The 26,367-nt window shown below is 33.9% G+C and overlaps 1 protein-coding gene across 2 annotated transcripts; it reads left to right on the top strand.

The window, feature by feature from the left end:
• The first annotated feature begins 877 nt into the window (after positions 1 to 877).
• On the top strand, positions 878 to 16,472 carry LOC123702958 (casein kinase I-like). 2 transcript variants are annotated; one of them, XM_045650821.1, is made up of 9 exons: positions 878 to 1,235; positions 4,740 to 4,846; positions 6,475 to 6,596; positions 10,577 to 10,771; positions 11,205 to 11,304; positions 11,775 to 11,877; positions 12,125 to 12,211; positions 13,670 to 13,858; positions 15,536 to 16,472. In XM_045650821.1, the coding sequence occupies exons 1-9, from the start codon at positions 1,104 to 1,106 to the stop codon at positions 15,536 to 15,538; spliced, it is 1,038 nt and encodes a 345-aa protein (XP_045506777.1). In that variant the 5' UTR covers positions 878 to 1,103; the 3' UTR covers positions 15,539 to 16,472. The 2 variants fall into 2 exon arrangements, with proteins under 2 accessions (XP_045506777.1, XP_045506778.1); XM_045650822.1 differs by lacking the exon at positions 15,536 to 16,472 and adding an exon at positions 14,350 to 14,461.
• Positions 16,473 to 26,367: the final 9,895 nt, after the last annotated feature.

Here is a 26,367-nt window from a genome sequence, read left to right as displayed (position 1 = left end):
TAAAACTCAACCTAGCAACACTGCAAATAATGTATAGTTTATACGTACAATCTAGATACATTAGAATAAAAATATATTTTATATTAAAATTTGATAAAAATATTAAAAATGATAAGTGATTAAAAAAATATTTGAGGTAGGTACAGGATTACAGGAAAAGTCAACAAATAAAAAAACACTTCAGAGCATAATGTACACATTACATTACATACATTTATTAACTTTGACTTGCATAAACAAAACAAAGCAGAGTCAATGCAATTAGAAATTGAATTGAATTTATCAAAGTCATCCAAATTGATTTTCAAAGGGCGTCCATTTTTTGAACCACGACCTTTTCCAGGCGTGCGCCATACTCCGTTATTTACGCTAGCTTCTTTTTTAATACGAGCAAAAGTCACTCTTGAAACACCTGAAAAATCATATTCTGTGTAAGGAAACAAATAAACAAACGATCACACCTTTGCACATTTTAGTACTTAATTACATATAAATTACAAGAAAAAAAAATTAAATAAATACAAGTATCAACTAGTGTTACATACCGGTCATGGCGGATACTCTTTCTGTAACTTTGTTTTTGTTCACCAAATCTCTTTGTTCTGCTTTTTTACGCTGACAAAACTTAATAACCTTGTAAATTATATCCCTCGCACTACTGCTCAAAGGTTTTGGCATTTTATACGAATATTAAACAGGAAAATCTAAATAAAATTGAGAAAAGCTAGGTTATAATTTACAATTTTGACAGCACCTGCAGGGTTACCAGTATAAGTTTTTAAATTTCTACTTAAATTACCCATGTAAACTGACTTTTTAGACAGACTCTAAACTTGCTTGGTAGTTTATGGTAGATTTTGTTTTGGCATTTTCACTTTCGCTGTCTGGTATCACTGCCATTGTGACGTCACGAGAATAAGCTGACGACACCTTTTTAGTAATCGCCACAAAATGGATTTCATAGGCGTATCGTAGTTTATCTGCAGTGTTTTGTGTTTAAAACAATTAAAAAGACAAATTTTTTCCGTGTCTCAGTGTATTTTCGTGCCCGCGCGAAAAGTTTTAACAATTGTAGTGACAGCAAGTGATGAAGACAAGAGAAAATGGCGACGTTCGAACGCCTGTTGATAACCAGGAAATCTATTTTAATAGCTGAGAGATACAAAATTGTCCGCAAAATCGGCGGTGGAAGCTTCGGAGATATCTTCTTAGCAATAAGCACATCAGATGGAGAGGTAATCTATGTTCTAAATGTCATATTTTCGTATACACTTGACGACACCATCACGTTTTTAAAAATCAGTCGTCCATTGAATTATTGTCTGACTACCTACGGTTTTCTGGGCGAAGAATTGATATGATCATAGTAATTGTTGTCTACTAAATCTATCTCTATATTTTACTAATAAATCTGCGTAGGGCTACAGCTTCGTAATTCGAAACCTTCGTAGGTACATAAAACGCGTTCGATTTTATTGTCCCTTCATACATATGCCCTTATTTATTAACGCACATCATCTTGTATCAAGTGTTCAGTGTATGAAACTCATAATTATTATAAAAACCATGTTACAGGCAAAGTTTGTATAAATACATGAAGCAATTAGTAGGTCAGCACTAATTTACATTTTTGATACTTATCGATCGTTTATACTAGACGTACCTAGTTATATTGCGTTTTCGTTTACTTTGCGATAATTATATGTTTACAAGCTATAACTGCCCCGAAACGGGTTTTTTGTATCTATTCCATATGCTGGTAATATGATTCATTAAAAACTTTCACATTGCAATGGTTTTGCATGTATTAAATATGTGGAACAATTGAATTGAGAAAAAGTTTGAGCTCAAGGACTTGTTATTGTGCAATCTCCTGTATATGAATCTTACTAAATATTGTAGTGTTCACTGTATGATGGGTATTTCTTTAGAAATTTGCGGCACGAATTAAGGGGGGGTAGGGGAGGGAAAGGGAGGGGGGAGGTAAGGGGAGACCCCCTGTGAAGTGGGGGGGTGCGGAAACCCCCCCTTCTATTTTTTTTTTGAATTTATATTTATACTAGCTTACCGCCCGCGGCTTCGCCCGCTTTGTCTAAAACCTAATAAATTATATACTAAAACCTTCCTCTTAAATCACTCTATCTATTAAAAAAAACCGCATCATAATCCGTTGCATAGTTTTAAAGATTTAAGCATACAAAGGGACATAGGCAAATAGGGACAGAAAAAGCGACTTTGTTTTGTACTATGTAGTGAAATGTAGTTAGAAATATACTGAAGATTATGGGCTTTCTTGACTGCTCCGGCGCTGCAGAACGTGGCGCTTGCCCCCGTGTACCTCGTTGCAGGCAGGAGTCTTCACTCGCCTTTGTAGCTTCGGCGCCACGCTCCTCCGCGCCTCCGACTTTTTTAATACACTCTAGTGTATGACAGACAAGTACCACGTGGAGTCGGGGTGGACAGATTCGGTTCTGTTACTAACAATTTGTGTGCAATGTACATACAATAAAAAAAACATTTTTTTTAATTATACATGTTTGATACAATTTACAAGGGCAATGAATGGATCAATTTTATTTTTTTCAAATCAGCGTCTCCACATGTTATATTCTTTAATAATATCATCAAAGTTTGGGTGGTTATAGTTTAAAAAATCTCTATACAACACGCCACTGGGACTCAATTCTTTGAGTATGAGTCCCATCAGGGGCAACAAATGCAAATGGGTTGTCTGGGTCTGAGTGATTAACTTTTTTAAAAACATACCCATGTTGCCCCAATCATATACTACTCGCCAATAATCCGTATGAATTGTTGTCCCTCAGCAACATGCTTTTGAATGAACTATGAAGGAACTATGGTTTTTAATGTACATTTTGACATTTGTTATCTCTTTCAAACACAATTCTTGTAGGTAGTTTTGTCAATGCAACTCAAACAATTTTGAACATAACCTCAAAAATTAAAATTAAGATTTCTCTGTAATTACAAGTTTCCGCACGAAAAGCCGCTAATGTATGTTCCGGGGCATTATTATCGATCGAAAAAAATTAAAATCACGCCGAAATTCGTGCCGCAAGTTTCTAAAGCCAACCCGTATGATGTTTTTTATTCATTTAGAAAATATCCAAAAAGGAATTGAAATGATCAAAATATATTGTAATGAATGGATTGCTGTAGCTTTTTTCTACACATCTTTGATGCTAGTTTGTGCCGTTGTAAATGTATGGATGAATAACAATATCTGACTTTTTATTTTGATATGTCTTTTTAAAACATGAAGGAACATGCTAGGATCAATTTCGTAATGTTTTCATCATCTTATGCTGTAACAATAGAGTGGCAAGGCTTTTCAATGCCTTTGTATGTGATTATAGATTTTGACTGTTTTGCTTTGTGAATTTTACAATTTAATCCATTTATACTTCAATTATATATGTATTGATATCCATTCTGTGCTATTATTATGTTTTAAAGGAAATAATCTTATATATAAAAATGAATCGCAAAATGTGTTAGTAAGCGCATAACTCGAGAACAGCTGAACCAATTTCGATAATTCTTTTTTTATTATATTTCTTGAAGTACGAGGATGGATCTTATGTAGAGAAAACGTAAACATGTACCACGGGCGAAGCTGGGGCGGACCGCAAGTTTGATATAAATTTAACTTCAAACCTAAAATAAACCCTTTCGTCTATAAGTTTATGAAATTTAAAGTGAAAGAATGAAACACTGATAAACGATTCCAAAATACTATTGTTGCTAGTACCTAATTGCTTGTAGGAAAGTATCCTTAGTCCGTATAATTTAAGTTTAAAATGGTGTAATGCCACATAATTTTGTTGAAATTGGCAGCTAAATTTTAATAGAGAAATGAAAATGTATATTAATAATGATTATTTATTATTATCCACTACTGTTATTCTTCAGTAATAATATGTAAAGATATGAAAATAAGTATCATTATTTGGCTAGTGGTCTGAATTCTAAGGTCCTCAAGGTCCCTCATACATATGCCTATAGCCTCTAATAATTATGCCTAGGAGTTTTATGTAATCTATACTAATATTATAAAGCTTAATAGTTTGATTGAAAGCGCTAATCTCAGGAACTACTGGTCTAATTTGAATAATACTTACAGTGTTAGAATTAGCCCATTTATCGAGGAAGGCTATAGGCTATATATCATCAGCTAAGACCAACAGGAGCGGAGCACTGCAGGTAAAACCGCAGGGCACAGCTAGTTTATACTACAATTCAAGTGTATTTCGTTATATATTGGTATTAATATATTTGCAGTCATTATGTTTCTCTTAAAAGCTGTTTGAATTCTTTTACATTTATCTATAAAGTGATAATTTATTTTTAATGTAAAAGAACATTGGTTTCTGGACACTAATAGCCCAAAATTATTGAGCTTAAAACATTTTAAATCTTACTACAGGTACTTTTTTATAAAATTATCAATAATCACTACATAGTATAAAACACAGTCGCTTTCTCTGTCCCTATATCCCTTTGTATGCTTAAATATTTAAAACTATGCAACGGACTTTGATGCGGTTTTTTTAATAGATAGAGTGATTTAAGAGGAAGGTTTTAGTATATAATTTATTAGGTTTTAGACGAAGCGGGCGAAGCCGCGGGCGGTAAGCTAGTTACTTAACATAACAACTTCAATAATAATCATTTAAATATGTATTTGTATATGACATAGTAGTTCTTTTTTGTCACAGGAAGTCGCAGTCAAGGTGGAGTCTATGAAAGCGCGCCACCCACAGCTTCTATATGAGAGCCGTGTATATAAAATGCTCCAAGGGGGCATAGGCATACCTCATATAAGGTACTTGTACTATATATTTATTTTCCAGGGCTCGGAACCGGTTTGAAAAGAGCGGTTAATTTAGATTATATACCGGTAAATATATCGTTCCTTCATTTACCGGTTAAACAAGTGAACTGTTTATAAGTAACCCAAATGATTAAGGTTACCGGTTACTTCTGCACAAACGGTTTTGACACCCAAATTAACCGGTTAATTCCTTTATTATTTTTGCCTCATTTTTTAACGCTTGCCACAAGATATAGTGAATCTAATATCTATACATATAATAAATCTGTAGAAGGGTCAATTCTGTACATTGAAAATATTTAAAAAATAAATACCAGGGGGTGTTACTGGATCGATACCAAACCCAAATATATTGTGATTAAAAATTTTTTTGTCTGTCTGTATGTTCAGGCATCACGTGAAAACTAACGGTTCGATTTCGATGAAACTTGGTATAATTATACCTTATTATCCTAGGCATAAAATAGGATACTTTTTATCCCGGAAAAATACGTGGAAAAAAATAAATCTTAATTTTTCCGCGCGGACGGAGTCGCGGGCGGAAGCTAGTATCTAATATATTCTATTCTAAAATATAGTTTGTAAGTATAGATGTATGGATGTATGGATGTTTAGCACACATATAGAGGGTAACTTGGATTAACACATAGGATAGTTTTTATCCCGGAAATCCCACGGGAACGGGAACTATGCGGGTTTTCCTTTGCAAACGCGGGCGAAGCCGCGGGCGGAAATCTAGTTATCAAATTCAAATTTCAAATATAAACTAAAATTGCGAACTTGAGTGCGATTAAGAATTTTGTAACTAAATGACTTCGCAACGTCCAGGCCCGTCGAGCGAGGGTAGCGGGGGCCGAGGATCCTTAAGTAACTTGGTTTTAACCGGTTAATTTTCACCACCAAAACCAATATTAATGAAAAACCGGTATTTCGCATAAACCGGTAAAAACCGGTAAAGTGCAACCTTTAACCTAAATCAATTTCGGTTTGGGGTCAATGACCGAAACCGGTTAAGAATTTAAACCGGTTTCCGAGCCCTGTTATTTTCGTAACTATAAATACATTTGATATTCATAAAATTGGCATTGTAAGTTAATTATTGTGTTATCGAATTATATTATCAATTTATTAATGTACATTACAAATATTTGATTTTTTTAATTATAAAATCAAGAACTAGCTATTTTCATACATTTTTTATGTGAAAGAGTGTGTATCTGAACTTCTTTGGAGGGTAAAATCTTTCAATTCCTAGGAACTAACAAAAAAAATATTTAAATATATACATTTGCTAATCTTAAAATTACATTTGTTACATAACTAATTTAGATAGCTGATTTCACTGCACTTTCAAAATGATTCATCTACAAATTATATTTAAATTATTTCTAAATTATAATTTATTTCTAATATGTCCTTAGTGTCAACTATCCTCTTTTTTGTTTCAACCTTAGACTGGGTGAAACAATTTTGATAATTATGACATATTTTATTTGTAAGCTGGTGTCTCCAATTTCTTTCCATTTAAATTGGTTAGTTATAAACGATTTGGTTGTTTGTTAAAAAATAATTAGCTTAATGAAAAAAAATCAATTGATTAATGCTTCAAATGTACACAGATGGTACGGTTACGAGCGCGACCACAACATCCTCGTGATGGACCTGCTCGGCCCGTCCCTCGAGGATCTGTTCAACTTCTGCTCCAGGCAGTTCACCATCAAGACGGTGCTGATGCTGGCAGGTCAGTTGGATTTCACACAAACATTTGTTTGTTCAAGTAAACAATGTTTGAAAGGGACGTTGAATCGTAAAAATGGGGAAAATGATAATTTATTTACCACTTCACGTTTTAGTATTTCCAAATTTATTATTATTTATTTGTACTATTTTTAACATTGCAATAAAAGTGATTTGCTCATGAGTGGGTTTTGGAAATTGTACTTTTAAAAGAAAAAAAAAAGCAATACTTATAAGGTTTATAAGTCTGTAGTGTAAATTTTGCACGCGTCTTAATTAGAGTTAAACATTTAAATTGTATAAATAACAATGCAGTATAAATTCTAAATTGTAAAAGAAACAGTAAATCCCAATAGAATTTTTATCGTTTCCCAATAAAATAATTAGGAATGCGACATGTTATGAAACTTATTCAGTTTCGATTATGGATTATTTTCGTCAACAGGGGTGTTGCTTGGCAACCAAATGATTCTCTACATTAATATTGTTGCATTTGATTTTGAATTGGGTCATCTAAAGCCGGCTGCTCACGTACCTGCAGCAGGGGCAATATTGGAATTGCACCCTTAATTTGCTCCTCAATTGTAATATGTATAGGCAAGCAGGGGCAATATATAAATTTATAAGCAGGGGCAATTTAGAGAACAGCTGAAATTATCGCCGTGACACCGAGATTGATCCAATATTGCTCCTTGCGGTAGGTACGTGAGGAGCCGGCTTTATTTTGTGCTAAATGCTAATACCTAAATCATTATAAGTGCATTTATTAATGTAATAAATTAATGAGCCTATTAATTAGTTGAATATGAAATGTCATCGATTAAGTGCATTTTATCTCGTACATTTAAAATAATAAATTCAGCCATATGACACATATATACATGAACATTAAGGCTGGTTGCAGAGCTTGACCGACCGTCAGTGCGTACCGTCGGTCCTGACGATACGCATCAACAATTGTATGACTATGACACTAATGCGCATGACAATACGCGTGCGTATGGTCGGTCTAGCTATGAACGGTTTTATGAATTTCCATACATATGACAAGCGCGACTGACGTACACACTGATGGTCGGTCAAGCTCTGCAACCGGCCTAATCATTTAGGTTCATTCAAAGTACTTGAAATATAGAATGTCAATTTAACAGAAAACTTAACACGCAAGACGTTTGTTATCTAAATTAATAAATTAAACGCAAAAAACAAAAATTATGATTTTTGTTTTATAACTAAAGTGTTACCAACAAAATGAGTTACAGTTCGGAAATGAAAATTATTATTTATTTGCTTTGGCACTCAGGGTTCACGAATTTGTCCAACATTGGAAAATGTAAATGAAATCGGTGTAGTTGTTTCTGAGATTAGCGTGTACAAAGAAACTCTTCAGCTTTATTAGTATGTAGATTTAAATCGCAATTGATAAACCATAGTCGTGCATAAGATGTCTCCCACACGCGTTCACCTGCGCAAGCGCAATGTCAGCGGAAGTGACGTAGTAAGGACACCGGTCGGCAACGGAATTTGCTTTTGCGTGATTTTTTTTTAAATTATTTAGCTAGCTAGTGCCTGTCGTTGTGGGCTTTGATGTTTATAATTATGGTAATTGGAGTAATTTGGGCAAAATCTTACCACAGAAAACTACTCACAACATACAAAATGACATGAATAACAAAATACTATTAGTATCCATATTCTATACTATACTATAATACTATATTACTATGATATTATTAAGCTTAAGATTTTGTTTGTTTGAACGCGCTAATCTCAGGAACTTCTGGTCCGATTTGAAAAATTCTCTCGGTGCTAGACAGCTCATTTATCGATGAAGGCTATAATATATCATCATGCTAAGACCAACAGGAGCGGAGCAATGCGTGTGAAACCGCACGGCACAGCTAGTTAAATGTATATAATTAAGAAATCTAATTGAAATATTGAATTAGATTTGAATTTTTTTTTTATATGTTTAAGATCCAAATGGTACTTGAAGTAAAATCTAAAAATGAGGGCCCTAACATGATCAAAATTTTCGTAGACCTAAGCAGGTTTTAAAACTCAAATATTTATTCAATTAGACTTTCTAGAAGTACTTTTGAATCGTCATAACATAGTTTTTATCAGTTACCAAGGGTTTAAAATGTTTAATTGACCATTTTATTCACAAATTCAAAAAAAATCGGACATTCAAGGTGAGTCGCCTAATCCGAGCCCAATGTTATTGTGAAGCACATTTGCATGCCTTGGATATTTGATTTTGTTTGTTTTTTTTTTGCTTATGAAACAAACGAACCGAAAATACAATGATTCTTCAATTTATAAGCTCTGTTGTAGGTGCTATCGTAAATAAATTGTAAGTCAAGATGAAGATTTTTGAAGTGAAACTTCTTTAGGCGCGTTGAGAGGAAAATTTCAAGGTCGCGTCATGGCTATACCGTCACGTCATGGAGTAAGGCTACGATTTTTGGTATCTCTGAATCTTGCCAAAGATGTTTCACTTCTGACAGGTGTGCTCGGTACACACGCTCTTTAAAAAAATGACGCATAAGTTGAAAAGTTGTTGCTTAGAAACTTTTAGCAAAGTTTATTTAGTAATAATTATACAATTGCTTATATCTTTTTACCATTTGAACTGAGTACCACAAGTCAAACAATAATGTATTTAAATTAGGTGCCTTTTTTATTTATGGTCATTTAAACTTGTTCACTAGAGATGCATCACAAATAATTTTATCGGTATTTGTGAACAGTGAATGCAAGCCATCGCGCTGAGTCATTTCCTTTTGACTTTTTTTGTGCTTTCGTTTATGTTTGGTCACACTAACTGTGCCTTGATTTCACAACATTTTATAATATGCCAATGTAGAATCCAAAGCTTTTGTAAACTATAGCTTTGGTTAAATAATATAATGTAAGATGCTTGTTTATAAATTTTGTTAATATTATACACTACTACATAGTATAAAATGCATGCTTAAATCTTTAAAACTACGCAACGGATTTTGATGCGGTTGTTTTTAATTAGAAATTCAAGAGGAAGGTTTTAGTATATAATTTATTAAGTTTTAGACAAAGCGGGCGAAGCCGCTGGCGGTAAGCTAGTTTCTAATATGACACGAAATATAACTTAAACGAAGGTTTTTAAGTTCTTGATATTGATGTGTGTGTACTTGTTTTGCTGTACCTTACGTGTTGCATTTTCAATATTAATGCAGTACATATACTAATGATACGTTTTAGTTGCGTTCAGATTTAATAAATGACTGGTTTTGTCTCTGCTTTTATAAGCGCATTTTTTTTTCTATTTAATGTTAAATCTAGAGGTGATAATAGATGTAATATCTGTTAGTTAACGGTAAAAATAATCGATCTACTATAAGTATTGTGCCATCGTGCCACGGAAATCGAGATAGATACATTGCTTTACAAAAGAACACCAAGCATTTCACACGAAACAATCGTAACAATTTACCAAAACTTAACCTTATTGCAAACATTTACGGTAGAAATTAAGTACAACCCTGCGAAGTTACGTCATTTTACAACAGCTACATGATGAACAACCAATTATTTTGTAAACATTTTGACAGTTTACACATACACCGTTTCACTTTTCAAGCTTTTATGCGCTACCATAAAGAAGTGGTACCATACATGCATTAATTGATCAAATAAACAATAAAAATAGTATGACATTCAGAATATATTTTATTTTACCATAAACGATTCGTGTGAGCGTATATTTAATTGCAATTTTCCAGAGCAAATGATCATCATTATAAAATATAAAATAAAAAAATATTGCAACTTCGTTCGACGTCCACAGTCCACACGTTTAAAAGTGTCTAGTATCAATAACATTGCAATGTTTTTCTCCCGTTTCCAGTTACCAAAAAATCGCATCATCTATTTATTTATTAATTCTTTATTGCTCTGAGAATGTGACTCTAGCATTTATTCAAATTAATATTTTTTTTGTAGACCAAATGCTCGGTCGCGTCGAGTTCATACACTGCAAGTGTTTCATCCACCGCGATATCAAGCCGGACAACTTTTTGATGGGCATCGGCCGCCATTGCAACAAGCTGTACATGATCGACTTCGGTCTGGCCAAGAAGTACAGGGATCTGCGCACGCGAGCGCACATCTCGTACCGCGAGGACAAGAACCTGACCGGTGAGTTGCTGACGAGTGACTAGTGATTGCTGACAATTGATTGCTGACAAGTGATTAGTGACAAGTGTCAAGTGAATAGTGGCAACTGACTGCAGATAAATTAATACTGGGAACTGACGACTGACAATTTAATACTGACAACTGACTAATGACTCACGACGGACTGCTGACAATTTAATACTCACGACAGACTGCTGACAATTGAATACTGACAACTGACTGCAGATAAATTATTACTGACAGCTGACTGCAGACAATTTACTACTGACTATATTCCTCATATTCAAGAACTGTTAGTTACAACACTTATAACGGCTGAACAGATCCGGATGATTGATGATTCATTACACTTATCTCCGCTTGTATCAGGAGAATAACGGTAAAATATTATAAAACGATTTGCAATTATAATAATAATGTGTGTATTGATCAGGTACGGCTCGATACGCGTCGATTAACGCTCACCTCGGCATCGAGCAGTCGCGCCGTGACGATATGGAGTCGCTTGGATATGTGCTCATGTACTTTAACAGGTCAGTACAATATTCACCGACTTTGAAATAAGAGTGTATTTCATTGAATTAGAGCATAAGTTAAAACGACGTGTGACACTCGGGGACTGGGGCGGTTGCGCTATTGCATGCTATGCCTTCAAGCCACACCTCCGCCCGTCGGAGTGGGGAGCGTGAGGTTTTTTCGTTACGGAATTTCTCGAATCGGTTCCCGCGCTCAAGGCCCGCGATAGAAGCTATGCAATAGCACAATAATTTGCAATAAAAATGAAAATTATTAGTATAAATAAATGAAAAAATTACAAAAATACAAATAAAAAAAATTATTGAACTTTAAAATTCGCCTTGTATATTATAAATGGTTTAAAGATGATTTTTTTGTTTTATCCTTAGTTTTCCCACTAAACAGATTATTTCTATTTACTATATTTTGCCAATTTTTATGTTGTATTTTAAGAAAAAAATTCAAAAATAATACATTTAATTTTCAGAGGGTCGCTGCCATGGCAAGGTCTGAAAGCGATCACAAAGAAGCAAAAGTACGAGCGTATCAGCGAAAAGAAAATGTCCACGCCCGTTGAGGTGTTGTGCAAGGTAAGTATGGTGTTGCGACGGTCCTTACATTGGTGGTATTGTTAATAATTGTTAATAATATAGGTTGGTTGAAAATATGCCAATACGAATATACGAACATAGAAATAATAATATCTCTTTTGAACGTTTAAAAACGTCCATTTTTGTATTATCCTATCCGATGTTATTGTATGAAAATTGTATTTTTACTTGGTACAAACATATTTATACTAAAGAAAAAGTTTTTCATAAAAATGTATTGTTGTAGGGCTTCCCCGCCGAGTTCGCGATGTATTTGAACTACTGCCGCGGCCTCACGTTCGATGAGTCGCCCGACTACATGTACCTCAGACAGGTTTGTGTTTTTTATATGTTTACATGTGCATTTTTCATACTATATGTTTAAACTAGCTTTCCGCCTGCGGCTTCGCCCGCGTTTTCAAAGAAAAACCCGCATAGTTCCCGTTCCCGTGGGATTTCCGGGATAAAATCTAGCCTATGTTACTTGTGGATAATGTAGCTTTCGAATGGTGAAAGAATTTTTTAAAATCGGTCCAGTAGTTTATGAGCCTATTCATTAAAATCAAACAAACAAACAAACAAAGTTTTCCTCTTTATAATATTAGTGTAGACTGTAGATAAATGTAATTTTAGTAACGTTGAGTTTAAAATAGTTAATTTAAAAAAGTGATTTTGGTAGGTAACAGGAATTTTTTAGGAAAAAATATGGGCGGAGCCTAGAGAATACAATCCCGACCCTTTTCTGATCCCGAAAATCCCGGGACTGTACCTGGCTAATCCCGGTATTTTCGGGATTTATATATAAACAGCTATTCTATTTTGCATTCTACGATCCGTTGCGCCTTAACTATGAACTAGCCTAGATTATACCATAAAATTATATAACGATTAAAAACAAACCTAAGGTAGGTACGATACGGATACAAACTATACTGGTAGGAGGTTAGAAGGGACTTTCCCACTCGGATTTTTTTTCAATAAGGTAATTCCCCTTCGCTTAAGGTCTCAAACTCTAACTCCCCGACGGGGCTAACAGGGGAATAACTCGATCACCTCATATCGAAATATTATTGTTGCGGGGCTAATATCTATAAATTATGAAATTTTTTTTGGTGTACAAAGTATGTCATGTTATGAGTGACCTTGTGAATCTCAGCAACATAGTAATAAACTCAGATTTATAAGCGAATTATTTTGACGCCTTTTTTTACCATAAAACAGAAATTGTGCTTGACATTTATTACCTACCTAGGTGTAATTGCGGGGCAATAATTCCCCTTCGGGGATTCCCTGAACGAAAATTTTGGATACTTTGATATTTCTAAGATTCTATTTTCGAAATTCTAAATAGTTCTTTTGATTTCGATGTATATTTTTTATTTTATTTTAGTACCTATTATTGCAACTAACAATATTAAAAACATATTTTGAGAAACTATACTTCAATTTTTTTTGTTAGAACCCAATTCCCACATAAGGCTGATCCCGGGATAGTCCCGGGATCCCGGGATTACCCATCAAAAATCCCGTAATCCCGGGATTGAAAAACATGCCCGGGATTGTATTCTCTAGCGGAGCCATATTTTTTACATTTTTATTGCAAGAATAAGTCAATACCAAAAAAATTTTTCGCAAAATTATGGGCTACGCCCATAATTTTTATGTTTTATAGAATTTATAAGTTTTTATAGTTATAAAGCCTTTGTGTTGATAAGTGCGTCGCATTCTGATTGTTTCTATAAATATATGAGTGATAGCGGTCGAATAACGAATGTTTACTTGCTATGTGCAGCTGTTCCGCATCCTGTTCCGCACGATGAACTACCAGTACGACTACACGTTCGACTGGACGATCCTGCGGCAGCGCAAGCACGCCATCACCGAGGCGGGCGGGGCTGCGGCCGCCGCGCCGCCCGCCGACCGCCGCTCGCCCTCCGTGCAGCGCCGCGCCGCCAACCCGCCGCAGCCGCCGCCCAACGAGGTGAGTGTCCCCCCGCCCCCCGCCCCGCGCCGCCCGCCGACCGCCGCTCGCCCTCCGTGCAGCGCCGCGCCGCCAACCCGCCGCAGCCGCCGCCCAATGAGGTGTGTATATACCCTGCGACGCACACTAAACACACTAAATAGTACCACTCTGACGTCGAAACGCACCTACCTCATGCTTCACTCTCGGTGGTTTCGTAAAAAAACGCAGCGACACCGCACCGCTACCGCAACGTACTGCGTACACGCTACAAATCAACACCAAAAGGTTTGTGTATGTTATACACAGCAACAAAAACATGATAATATGTACATCCCAAATCTCATATTTTACACTAACAAAACCCAATAGTACATTACTGACACATTTTTCAAGTAATTACCATAAATTTATAAATTTCTTACAAATACTCACCAACATAATCTAACATAAAATTAATATGTATAACTTTGACCTACATTCCTTTCCTGACTCCCGCAATACATTTCTAGATGAAATCCGTCCACGAAACATCGGCGGTGAAGCAAGTTAAGGGACAACAGTCTGTCGGCCAACTCAAAAAGAAGATCAACGCTATGTTCTAATGTTCCCAATTCACAATATTTGAAAATGCACTCAATTTCTATAAAATTTTAAATCTGTACATGCATTTTTTTATATTTCTTTCATTTTACCGTCCCACAATGTATTTTATATATTGTTTCGATATTTATTTGGTTTAAAAAGGAACTTCTGAATTTTTTTTTTTTTGTAAAAATAGTGCATTTTCAAATAAGTTTTTCTTATAATACATAATCTGATGTGAATTGATTGGCGTTAATTACTTCAAATTTATAGTGATTTTTATCTAGTTTATGATGTGTGTGTGTGTTGTGTGCTGTCTGTAAAATTTTATTTATTTAAGTTTTTAAAATAAATACTTCGTACCTAATGAATGTTTATTAACGGAAAATATTAAAATAGCAAATATTTTAGTGCTATTGTTTTTCTTAATATAAAAATATCAATTTTGATGGTCATTTTTAATTTTTCAAACAAAAGTTACTGTTCCATAAATTCAGTCGTAATTTTGTATTTTTGTTAACATTGAAACAAGAAAAATTGAATAAATTGTAAAAGAGATAGTCGCACAAAAACATAGTAATGTGTGAACAACTATTGAAATGTGAATTTTGTATAAATTGATTAAACATAATGAATATACGAATAATTTTTATTAATAAATCTAAGAAGCCGAAAAAGAAGCTATCTTGGGGTAATGTTATTTACAATTTTGATGTAGTGTTGAATAAAGTAAATCATTTCTGTATGTGGTAAAAATATTGGACATTTACTTAGAAATTTAAGAAAATGTGTTTCAATAGAATTTGGTATTTTTTCAAAACCACATAGCATTTTTAGGCATGTATTATGTTTTCCAATTTTAGATATATGTACATGTTTCCTAGTTCAGTTTTACCAGTATCAAAGTTTCAATCAAATGTAATATCTAATGTCAATTTAAGTTATATCAATGTTAAATAGATCATTGACATCCATTGTTTTTCATCACAATAAGTACTATAAAATATAGATAATTTAGTAAAGAGCCAGTTTAAATTGAATCATTTATCTGTTGATTTTCACAACTTAAACATATAAAAACACATTTTAACCTAATTTTTATCTATTTTACAGTGAAAGAGATTACAACGTTCGGCAGCCACGGGCGCACCGACGAGGAAGCGAGCGCGATAGCGTCGCTGTGTGAGCCTGTGCGGCCGGGCGCGTTCCGACCGACACGACCGCGATACGACAACGATACGGCCACGATACGACCAAGACATGACCACGATACTACTAAGATAGGCTGTATCCGTGGGTCGTGTCCCAGCGGTGTAATGTGATCACGATACGGTCGTAACTGCGGTCGTGTTACCGCGGTGTGTGTCAAGACGAAGTGCAGTGTCGAGTGTTGTGTGTGCAGTGTGTCAGCGTAGTGACGTCGGATTGTGAGCGGGACTTGTGCGTTGTGCGCGTTTGGGCTGCGTTAACGTGACGTTTGCGTTGCGTTGCGTTTGCGTTGCGTTGCGTGACGTAAAAGTAACTTGCGTGTGGCGCTAAAGTAACTGCGTGACGTAAAAGTTACTGTGCGTGTCGCTTTGTGGGGTTAAAGTTACTTTACGTGACGCTAAAGTTACTATGCGTGACTCTCAAGTCACTTTCAGATGGTAAAGTTACATTGCGTGACGTGACGTTTCTTTAAGTGATGCTAATGTTACTTTTTGTGACGCTAAAGTTACTCTGCGTGGCCCAGCGTGACAACTCACGCTAGCGAGACACGCTCGTTAGTTGTGCATTGACATTGTGTGTGTGTGCGATATGTGACTGTGCGATTTGTGCCACGTCAGCGATGGACACATGTATTTTTTTCTATTGAGGCCTTTTAATTTAAATGTCAGTATAGTGATATTACAGCCACAGGTTGTATTTAAAAAAGATCGGTGACAAATTTTTCTCGTGCACATGTAAAAGTAATTCCCCTTACTTTTGTCTTGTGTTTAATATTTTTTGGTAACATTTATTTTATATAGAAACTCGTTTGTCCATCAATTTCGATTTATTGTATAAATTATTATTAGGCTGGTTGCAGAGCTAGACCGACCGTCAGTGCGTACGTCAGTCGCGCTTGTCATATGTATTGAAATTCATAAAACCGTTCATAGCTAGACCGACCATACGCACGCGTATTGTCATGCGCATTAGTGTCATAGTCATACAATTGTTGATGCGTATCGTCAGGACCGACGGTACGCACTGACGGTCGGTCAAGCTCTGCAACCAGCCTTAAAAGTGGAATGAATATTTTGATCAGTGACATGTCTATAATCAGTTTCAGAATAAATGTTAGTTGAATACTTAGTTCTTTGATGTTAGTTTTTATCCTCATTAGTTAGTGTTTATTGAATTTTATTAGCTACATAATGTTCTGGTGTTGGCTGCGAATTTAATCAGAAGCATTTGGTTATATAATCCATTTATTTAATAAAACTGTTCTTTTTTTGGGTTATTATCCAATGGGTGAGCCAATTTTGATGATTGCCTGCCTCCTGTGGTCCAATTTAAATTGGGTCTAATTCTGACGATTGGCCAACTATATGTTTTCTTAAAATTACATCTTTAATAATTTTTGTATGCTATTTCCCTCATAAAAAAAAAACCTTTTTTTTATGCTGCGATAGGGGACCGCTAGGCCACGATCTCGCCTGATGGTAAGCTGAGATGTGGCCTCAGATGGAGCTTGCTTCCCTAGAATGTACCTGTTCACTCTCCTCTTAAAGAGAAGAGTGAACAGGTACATTTACACACAGTACACCTTTTACTGAAAATAATTATTAATATCAAATTATATTTTAAAATGTTGGTATTACTTGTAAATGAAGCTAAGAAATGTTAATATTTCAGTTTTATAATTTTGTTTCACATCTGATTTTGATTCAAGATTTAAGTAATTTACTGCATTTAACAAAGTGTTGCTTTGTCATATGTTTAAAGTATAGCTCTTTAAGGTGAAAATGTTGGTGTTTTTCTTATTCGATTTGCAGTCAAAACCAGTTTTAGGATTGTTTAAGTAATTATCAATGAACACATTACAATCACTTCGATCTGAGACGAAATTGATTGTGTCTGCGATGTGTTGCAGTCTGGCTAACTAGAGGCGGTTATCGAAAGTTTATTATTAACTGATTAATAATATAATAGGTTTCTTGTATTAAAATGTGAAAAAAATGTAAAAAAAAGTATAAAAAAAATCTGTCATAGGACATAAGAGATAATAATATAATCAGTTGCTTCGACTCGCGTCCCGTGTAACAATAGATATAGGCTTAATACTTTGGTTTGTACTCTATGGAAATTGTAAATATATATGCAAGGGGCGCGAGTCAAAGTTGAATTGGTACATATGTATCGTATATTTTAAAATACTGCAGGAATTTTGTAAATACAAGAGTGTTCATTATAACTATTATTTTTTAAGATACACCATTTGTAGGCCGATGTCTGCGTGTAACACTGGTCGGCTTCGATATTTGTCAGGGGATATTTTTGTAAGAGTTAACAGTCACTAATGTAAAGCTTCCACAAATGTCAGTGTTATACACAGACGCCGGGTTTCGCGCGTGAGTTTACTAAATGAACCATATTTTGATTTTTTTTTAAACTGTCCGATGAAGGAATTTGACTTGATGTAATTAGAAAATGTACTGTGAATTGATTGGCTTGAATATACGTGGAAATTAATAAACTTAATCAAATTTGATTACGCGCGAAACGTAACGAATAACAATAGTGGTAAATATATTGTGTATGGTTGAAACGGAGACAAAAGTGTGCCGAAAATATTATGACTGGAATCTGTGACCAATTTCATTTCATCTTGTGATAATATGGATCTCACTAATTCCTGTTTATTGAAAATAAGTTCATGCTGAATTCGAAACAGTCTGTTTTGTCTCCATTCATGTTCATTGTACTGCACTTAACTATAAATTAATAAATAATTTTAAACATGATTGTTGTTTTCTTTTATACCCTCATTTGCTTAAAATAGTATCACTACACGTAAAATTATATCATAAAAGATTGGTAGTGGGCTGGGTTGTAAATATATTAACTAAACGTATGTATAACCTGGGTTCGATTCCCGTTGGCCTAGCGAAAAAATGTTTGGGTCTTAGAACTTAAGAAAATTATACCTATTTTTTCGAATGGGAAATCGATCGTACATGATTAATTTTTCTTACTCTGATTAATTATACCCACACAGAGTACAGACACTAGGATACAGTGGATACATGGAAAATCACTTGTAGGTATGCCACAATTTTTTCATAAAAAAATTAGGCAATATACCTACGCCAAACTCATTCAGAACGAATATTATTGCGAAATTAGTTAATGTATTAGGCCATTTATTTAATTAAAAAACACCAAATACCTTAAAGAAGCCTTAAAGTTCAACCTCGAAAACCTCCCTAAGGGCGCTTGTGCACTACAAGGAATTTTACTGTCCGGCATTCCGATTTTTTACGGTCCGGTGTGGCATGAAAAAACCGATGAATTGCTTGTGCACCTGTCCGTCTTTACTCGGAACAGTGCGGTACAGTTCAAGGAAGTTTGGCGGTATAATGCTATCATAAATGATTGTTTTTGCATTTTACAAGAAACGAGTAAAAAATATAGAAGGTGAAATATTATATTACTTCGTTGTAATAAAAAGTAAAGTTCCGTAAGAGATTTAAAATGCGTGTTTCACTTATTTATTTTAATCGGTAACGAGGAGCTAAAGCTATTCCCACTTGAACTTTAACTTACCAACACTTACTTAGATAATAATTAAATTTTTATAGGTCAATGTATATAAAATAACAATACCGACTTCTCAAATCTCATTGCCAACTAAAAGAAAGTAAAACAAGAGCTTGCTTTCAATTGGCATATGCAGTATAAAGAGTAAAATCCAAGCAAGTGGGCATTCGAAAACAATTATTATACCTACAGCGACTCGTAGACACAAAAAACCATCCGGAATAGGGAAAAGTAAAATGTCGGACAGTAAAATTACGTATAGTGCACAAGCTAGATTTTGGAATTTAGATTAATGGCGTGCCATAACGGACCGTAAAAAATCGGAATGCCGGACCGTAAAATTCCTTGTAGTGGACAAACGCCCTAACTCTAATAAATCATTTTTTCCATTTCCTTCAAGCCTCGAAACTTTCACTACTCGAGTATATAATATTTTGATAGAATGCGTCTCGGTCCAAAATTACGAAGGTCTCTACTTACAGACTGCTCAATATGCAAAATGTAATAAACTGTAGAATAATTTCCTAAATTCACAATCAAACCGTGTCTCAGTTACTACAATATCATCCAACGCAGTTGATACAAATTCAAATAATCATTGTCTCTGTCAGTAACTATGAAGACAATTCTATGAGAATAGATTGGTATTATCTTAGTAGTTATTTTAATATAGTTATTGTTCGCCATGCGTAATTTGTATTCATATCCATACTCCACACTAACTATTTCTGTGCTTATACCAAAGCCCTTTCTAGTACGCGTTCAAATCTACAACGGTACCTACTCTAGTACGTTGTGATCATGTTGTGATCCATTTATCAAACTACAGCTACATATTCGACTGTATACAAACTGTCCGATTTTAAAGAGAAAGGCTCAAGCTAAAAGAACAATATGACATTGAAAGTGTTTTTTTCGGCTGCCAGCCGTGGGTAGTTGCTAACAAAATTTTATATAGGTACACTTTCTACTTCGTGCTTTTTGCGGCTAGCAAAGTAGTTGATTAGATCATTTCTTAAAATGTAAATTTCTTACGAATGATACAAAACAATAAAATAAAATATTATGTATCCAAAAAATCCATTGATCCTGCGATGCTCGATGCCCAGCGTGGTAATGCTCATAATGTGTGCGGCTAGCTAGGTGTGCATTGACAGCTGCGTGTGCTACCGGTGCGGTGGTTTGTTTTACGATCCTAACGTTGCGTTAACGTACCTACGTTTTTCGTTTCTTTATGAAGTCTTGTTGAATGTCTGAGTTTGACAAACTGAAGATGGAGACAAATGAACTTTTACAATAGGATGTAGTTATGCTTTTGCTCTGTAAATTAATGCTCCATCGAGAATATTTCGTTGGTCTTTGAAATATAAAGAGTATGTTACGTTATATCGAACATAATGTACAAATGTAGTTTGGTAAAAGTTTTAAAGTTTAAATTTATTACACATGTTTTCAAACAAGCTGTGCGCTTTCACACGCATAATTGAGTTTTTCCTTTTAGGTATGTTCCTGCGAGAATATCGTCATCACTAATCACCTAAATTACTCCTTATAACATCAGCTATCAGCTGACTATCTGTCAGTGAGAGTCCCGCAAAATCAGTCCAGCCGTTTTAGAGATTAGGCGGCACAGACAGACAGACATAAATTGCCAAAATTTCTATGTATTTTGATTTTTGTTTCGTGTATATCGTATGACGTATCCGAAGCATTTAGTAAAAAGTTATGGGTATAAAAATATATTAATGTTTTACAAAATATGTAGTACCACCATAGTATACCATAGTTATTGGTATAAGATTAAAAGTAAATTAGGTCATCGAGTGGTACTGAATGATCTTAGGCACATACATTCGTATTTTATTTTTGCCTAATTAGATTATATTCTAATCGGATATGTTACTACAGTGTAGGTTTTATTGGAACCAAAGAATAAGAAACAGAGGCGTTGTCTATGGGATGAGGATTAAAACAACCAAATTACATTTTATCGTTTATTCAACATCATATAACTTACAGTAATTAACAATAATTTTCACTTTCTTCAAACAGGCCTGAGGAGCTATATATATAAACAAATGAGAAAGAGTATATAAACACTATGAATGAATCTCTAACACTAACCACAAAACGTCGACCATAAACAATATATTTTATTACAGATTACATGCTAAAGCTAAGGGTATAAGACAGTATAAAATTTTAACAAATTGAAGTGTATTAATTCTACGAAATCGTTAACGCAACCAGCAAATTTCTATCATTTTACTTATATTATGCTAAGAGGTACAGATATTGAAGGCTATAAACTTTAGAGATTCAACAAAGAGAGCTTTATATTTAAGGTACACATGACTAGTCTTTGGAAATTAACTACTAATGGCTTCGATTGTATATTGTAAATGTTCTAGCTTGTAAATGTTCTAGCTTATTTATTACACACTCAAACACTCGATGAAGTTCATAAGCATGACTATAATAGTTTTGAAGATCGGTATCTAAGATACACTAGAAATTATACGAAACACTTCCAAGTATGATCAAATGACTTTATTTTTATCGTTATTTCGTTTTATATCATAAAGGTACAGACACAAACGTCTATTCACAATTGAACACTAACATTCGTGCATAGATTATTATCATATATTTATACGCTTACAATTTTCAACGCAACATGCCTTTAAAGCTGACTAGTAAGTATTACGCAATTTTCGACGATCATTCCTGAGTCCATACATAGGTTAAAATTGTATTTTTTATCTATGTACTAGCGTTTACTATCTGCCAGGCAGTGTTTATGTTGCTCCTCTATATTTAAAATGTGCTTAAATATTTAGCTACACCGCTCGTTAAGCATGGCTTGACCGCTTGAAGCAATCACAGTTTCCATGCGTTTTGTATATTGCTACGTGTTTACGTGAAAATATCTACACATTGTGATGTTTTGGTATTTACATGTTTTGGGTTAAAACTACAATTTTAAGTTTGGTTTTAAATATTTATTTCGTTTTTATACGCTTTTTATATGACAGTTTATCTGTCTCGCTCTAGAAATCGCATTGCATGTTAGAAAAAGTGAGAAGAAAATAGTCACACGAGAGAAGGCATTTTGCTACCACAGTATATAAATTCATGAAGGCGGTGTATTGTTTTTATAGGTGCATCGTTTTTATGTTTTATTTGATGGTATTCAATATTTATAAATAAGTTTTATTCAAAAGCACCGGGATCGCGAATCACCCGCCTTCATGAGGTACATATATATACTACATTTTCAAACATTTATGAATAACGTTACATTGGTACATTTTTTAAGGGTTAATTTGGAACAATTTTAAATTGACATTTTAATTGATTATGAGTTTGGTTTTAGAATGAGATTAGTTTTTAAACATTTTATGTTACATTTGCTTTTATAACGAACATGCATTTATAGAAATTTATTCAACATATTACTAATAATTATTATCTCTAAGTCTAGTGTCTCGTAGACTACTACGAGACAATAAAAATTAAAAGTTAATTTGCAACCTTATGAATTCATATATGTAGTCAAGTCACGTTATAATATTTTGGAATGACACAATTATTTCTCTTGAAATAAGTCAAACAGTTTTTTAAGATGGAAAAGAAATATCCACAACACAAGAGTGGATATTTCAAAACATACTGCACACAAAAACGCTCTACTTTAAATATTGTGAATTACCTAATAATATTAATTGACACAAATATGGGTATACTTATAGTGAATTGGGTAGGCAATGTGGTGTATTGAATGTATTTTTATTATTTTATTAACTACGTCGATTTTTTCAGTACTGAGTAGGTATATACTATGTGACATATTTTACTTCAATTTAACCTGAGAATTTTGTTCAAAAAAAGCTAAATATTATTAAAAAACAATTTGAAAGCAAAGGCCAAATGATTTTTTTTTAAGTATTATGGGCCCTCTTCACAATGGGCAGCGTTGCGCGAGTAAAGGCAATCACGATAGTGTAGAGAGCCTGATCGGCCGCCGATCATAGATACCTATTCATCGCCGGTCATTGTAGACGTTTAATCATTATCGCCGTAATGGCGACAAACATCGCCTATCATTTGTTGGGCCAACGCTGCCCATTGTGTAGAGGGCCCATTATAGAGATCAGCCCCCCTAGCCAAGTGGCTTTCTGTTAGCGTAGCGTTAGCTTACGTCAATCTCATACATTCGTAGTCTATTCTATTGAACGCTACGCTAACAGAAAGCCACTTGGCTAGGGGGGCTCATTACAGATTATTAGACATATAATATAAGCGTCGCCTCCATTCTTACATTGTTATATTTTTTAAACAATTTCTACAGCTTAAATAATATTGAGCTAGCTAATACAAGACAAAGATTACATTTAAATAGAATTTTCAATAAGTTAGTGAGAACACATATATTTCCTATTCTAAGATAATATGATTTATAAAATATATTTATCTAACAATTATTATGAAAATAATAACGAACATATAAACAATTATTGCTCGATACAGATAGCTATAAACGATGCATATTTTAATATGATCATAATATTATTGTGATTAAAAATATATGGAAACTTTGAAGATGGTTAAGCGCTTTAAAAAGAAAAGTGCGCGATTTGCATAGTTATATTATGATTATTTATTATAGTTTAGTCTAGATCTCAGTGAAGAAAATAAAAGAAAGTCTTTCTTTGACATTTTTAGACAAATATTATTGGTTTGTCATTTGTTGATTTTAATTATTGGAATTACGAAGGCTAGTAGTGTTTTATTTAAAGTAATCTTGAATTCCAAGATACTTATTTTTCTGAGTGCTTGATTTTAATATGTAGTTTTCCATAAAATGAGATTCTAGGACAAACAGTTATTAATAAGTTTTTTTTTTAATTTGGGAAGATTATACGAGGTAGAAAATATATAAAATTACTAAGGAAGCATTGGTACTTTCTGAATGTGTTATTATAAACAACTATTTTTTAATATTATTTCAATAGGCCCTGTTCAAATTAATCCAAGTTTGAAATAAAACTAAATTCCAAAATTGATACTAGGTATATCTATAATTCGTAATTTTGTCGATGTATTTTTTTATTATTGTACGAGAATTTATTTAATACTGTATTTATTATTTTTAAGGATCATAGCCCTTTCTAAATTTACTAAAAAATAAAACATAAATGATTCAAAGTTACGATAATTTATTTGTAAATAAAACAAAAATATTATTACTTTCTTATACGCGTTTAAAATAATTCATTTTTGTCGATTTGTGCGTGTTACGAAAGTCGTACGCTTGGATTTTTGTTATATTAAATATTCAATTTTGAATAATAATTAAACATAATGGTAATACATATTATTGTCTTTAATTTTATCCGACTTTTGGAATAAATAAACCTTTGATGAGAATTCACATCAAAGTTAATATTGAAGTAGAGTATAAGAAGAATATAACAAAGAATAAAAATAAAATTTATTAACCTGTAATCACTTCTTTCATCAAAATAATATTTGCAGTAACGTATGTAAATAAATTATTTTATAATATTTTTTGTACACACGAAAACATTAAATAAAATCTATAAAAAATATGTTTATTTACAATGAAAACAACGAGTTATGGCTGGTTCACACTTTGATTAGTGTGAGTGCAGGTGATTAGTGCGAGTGCAGGTGTGTAGTGCGAGTAGTGTCCAATTCAACTGCGAGTGCAGGTGATTAGTGGGAGTGCAGGTCAATGGTGCAATTCGCGACGCTACACACTACGCTAAACACTAAACACTAAACACTCGTGTCCAGACGTGTTTAGGCAGGCACACTGCGAGTGAGGGGGAAGGGAGGGCGCGCGGGACGTGGCTACTCGCAGTCCACTCGCAAAAAAATAGAACACGCTTCTATTCACTTTACTACACAGCCTACTAAACACTCGCACTAAACAGTCGCTGTCCACACGTAGTACTACTCATCACCTGCACTCGCACTTATCAAAGTGTGAACCAGCCATTACATACAGATAATAAATAATGTTTTTTTTATACAGATTATGCATAGCATAGCTTCTGAGACATTAGATCTGTCAAAATATTGCCGCTCCCCCATATTAAATTGATAGCATAATAAATCATACTTCAATTATCTATTTTTCATATTTTTTTAGATAATAATATGACAATTTATTAAGAAAAATTATGCTATAACAAATGCATTCTATTTATTTCTCGCATTAGTTATATTATATATCAAACCTAAATTAGGAGTAGGTAAGATAATAACATAAGTACTTATAATATAGTTTATAGTTCTACCCACACATTTTTTATGACACTATTTGGGACACCAGAACTTATTAGATAGTTCGATCGACGTACGTCGTTACATTTTAATAATAAATAATTATCATTTTGTATTGTGATCCGTTTTATTTTAAGCATTTAAAGCAATTTTATGCCGTAACGGTGTATCTATATCACTTGATGCGTTAATCTAAATAGTTCTAGAAGTTTCAACAAATATCAACATCTACCAACGTGTAAGAAGAGAAAGTAGATGCAAAATAATATCGTGGAAACGGTTTTTTTTTAACAAAACGTAAATTGTAGGCATTCATAAAAATTTATATTTGTTATTAACCATAACCAACCAGCACTGCCGCAAAAAAAAACAACTTCTATCATCATCAAAGTCGGTTTTTTATTACGTTCAGGCACAGTCGTTGCCAATGCCAAATTAGTCATTTCAAAAAAGTAACCAATTGTGACAATCAAAACTTTTTTTTCAATGAGCACGTTCAAACTGCCAGTGTCAAATTAAAAAGCCATCACAAAAAAACTCTAGTCATTCACCGAGTTCCGTCGATTCCCCTTCGAACAGGCCACTAGAGTGCGCGCAAGATAAATCTGCGCGCGGCCAAAATTGGAACTAAACATTGGCCGCCATCTTTTTTATGCTAGTTGCAATAACATACCTAAATAATAAACTTGAATAACAAATTAGAATAACAATATATATATTATAGAGAATCCCAAAATTTACTTTAAATAAAGAAAAAAAAATATTAGTTGGGCTGATAACATTAAGCACGCCACCAGTAGCACGCAGACTTATCTTGCGCGCACTCTAACAAAACCATTATAGAACAA

The sequence above is a fragment of the Colias croceus genome, chromosome 24 (assembly GCF_905220415.1).
Source record: "Colias croceus chromosome 24, ilColCroc2.1".
Classification (NCBI taxonomy): Eukaryota; Metazoa; Arthropoda; class Insecta; order Lepidoptera; family Pieridae; genus Colias; species Colias croceus.
This window is presented reverse-complemented; position numbering and strand designations above follow the sequence as displayed.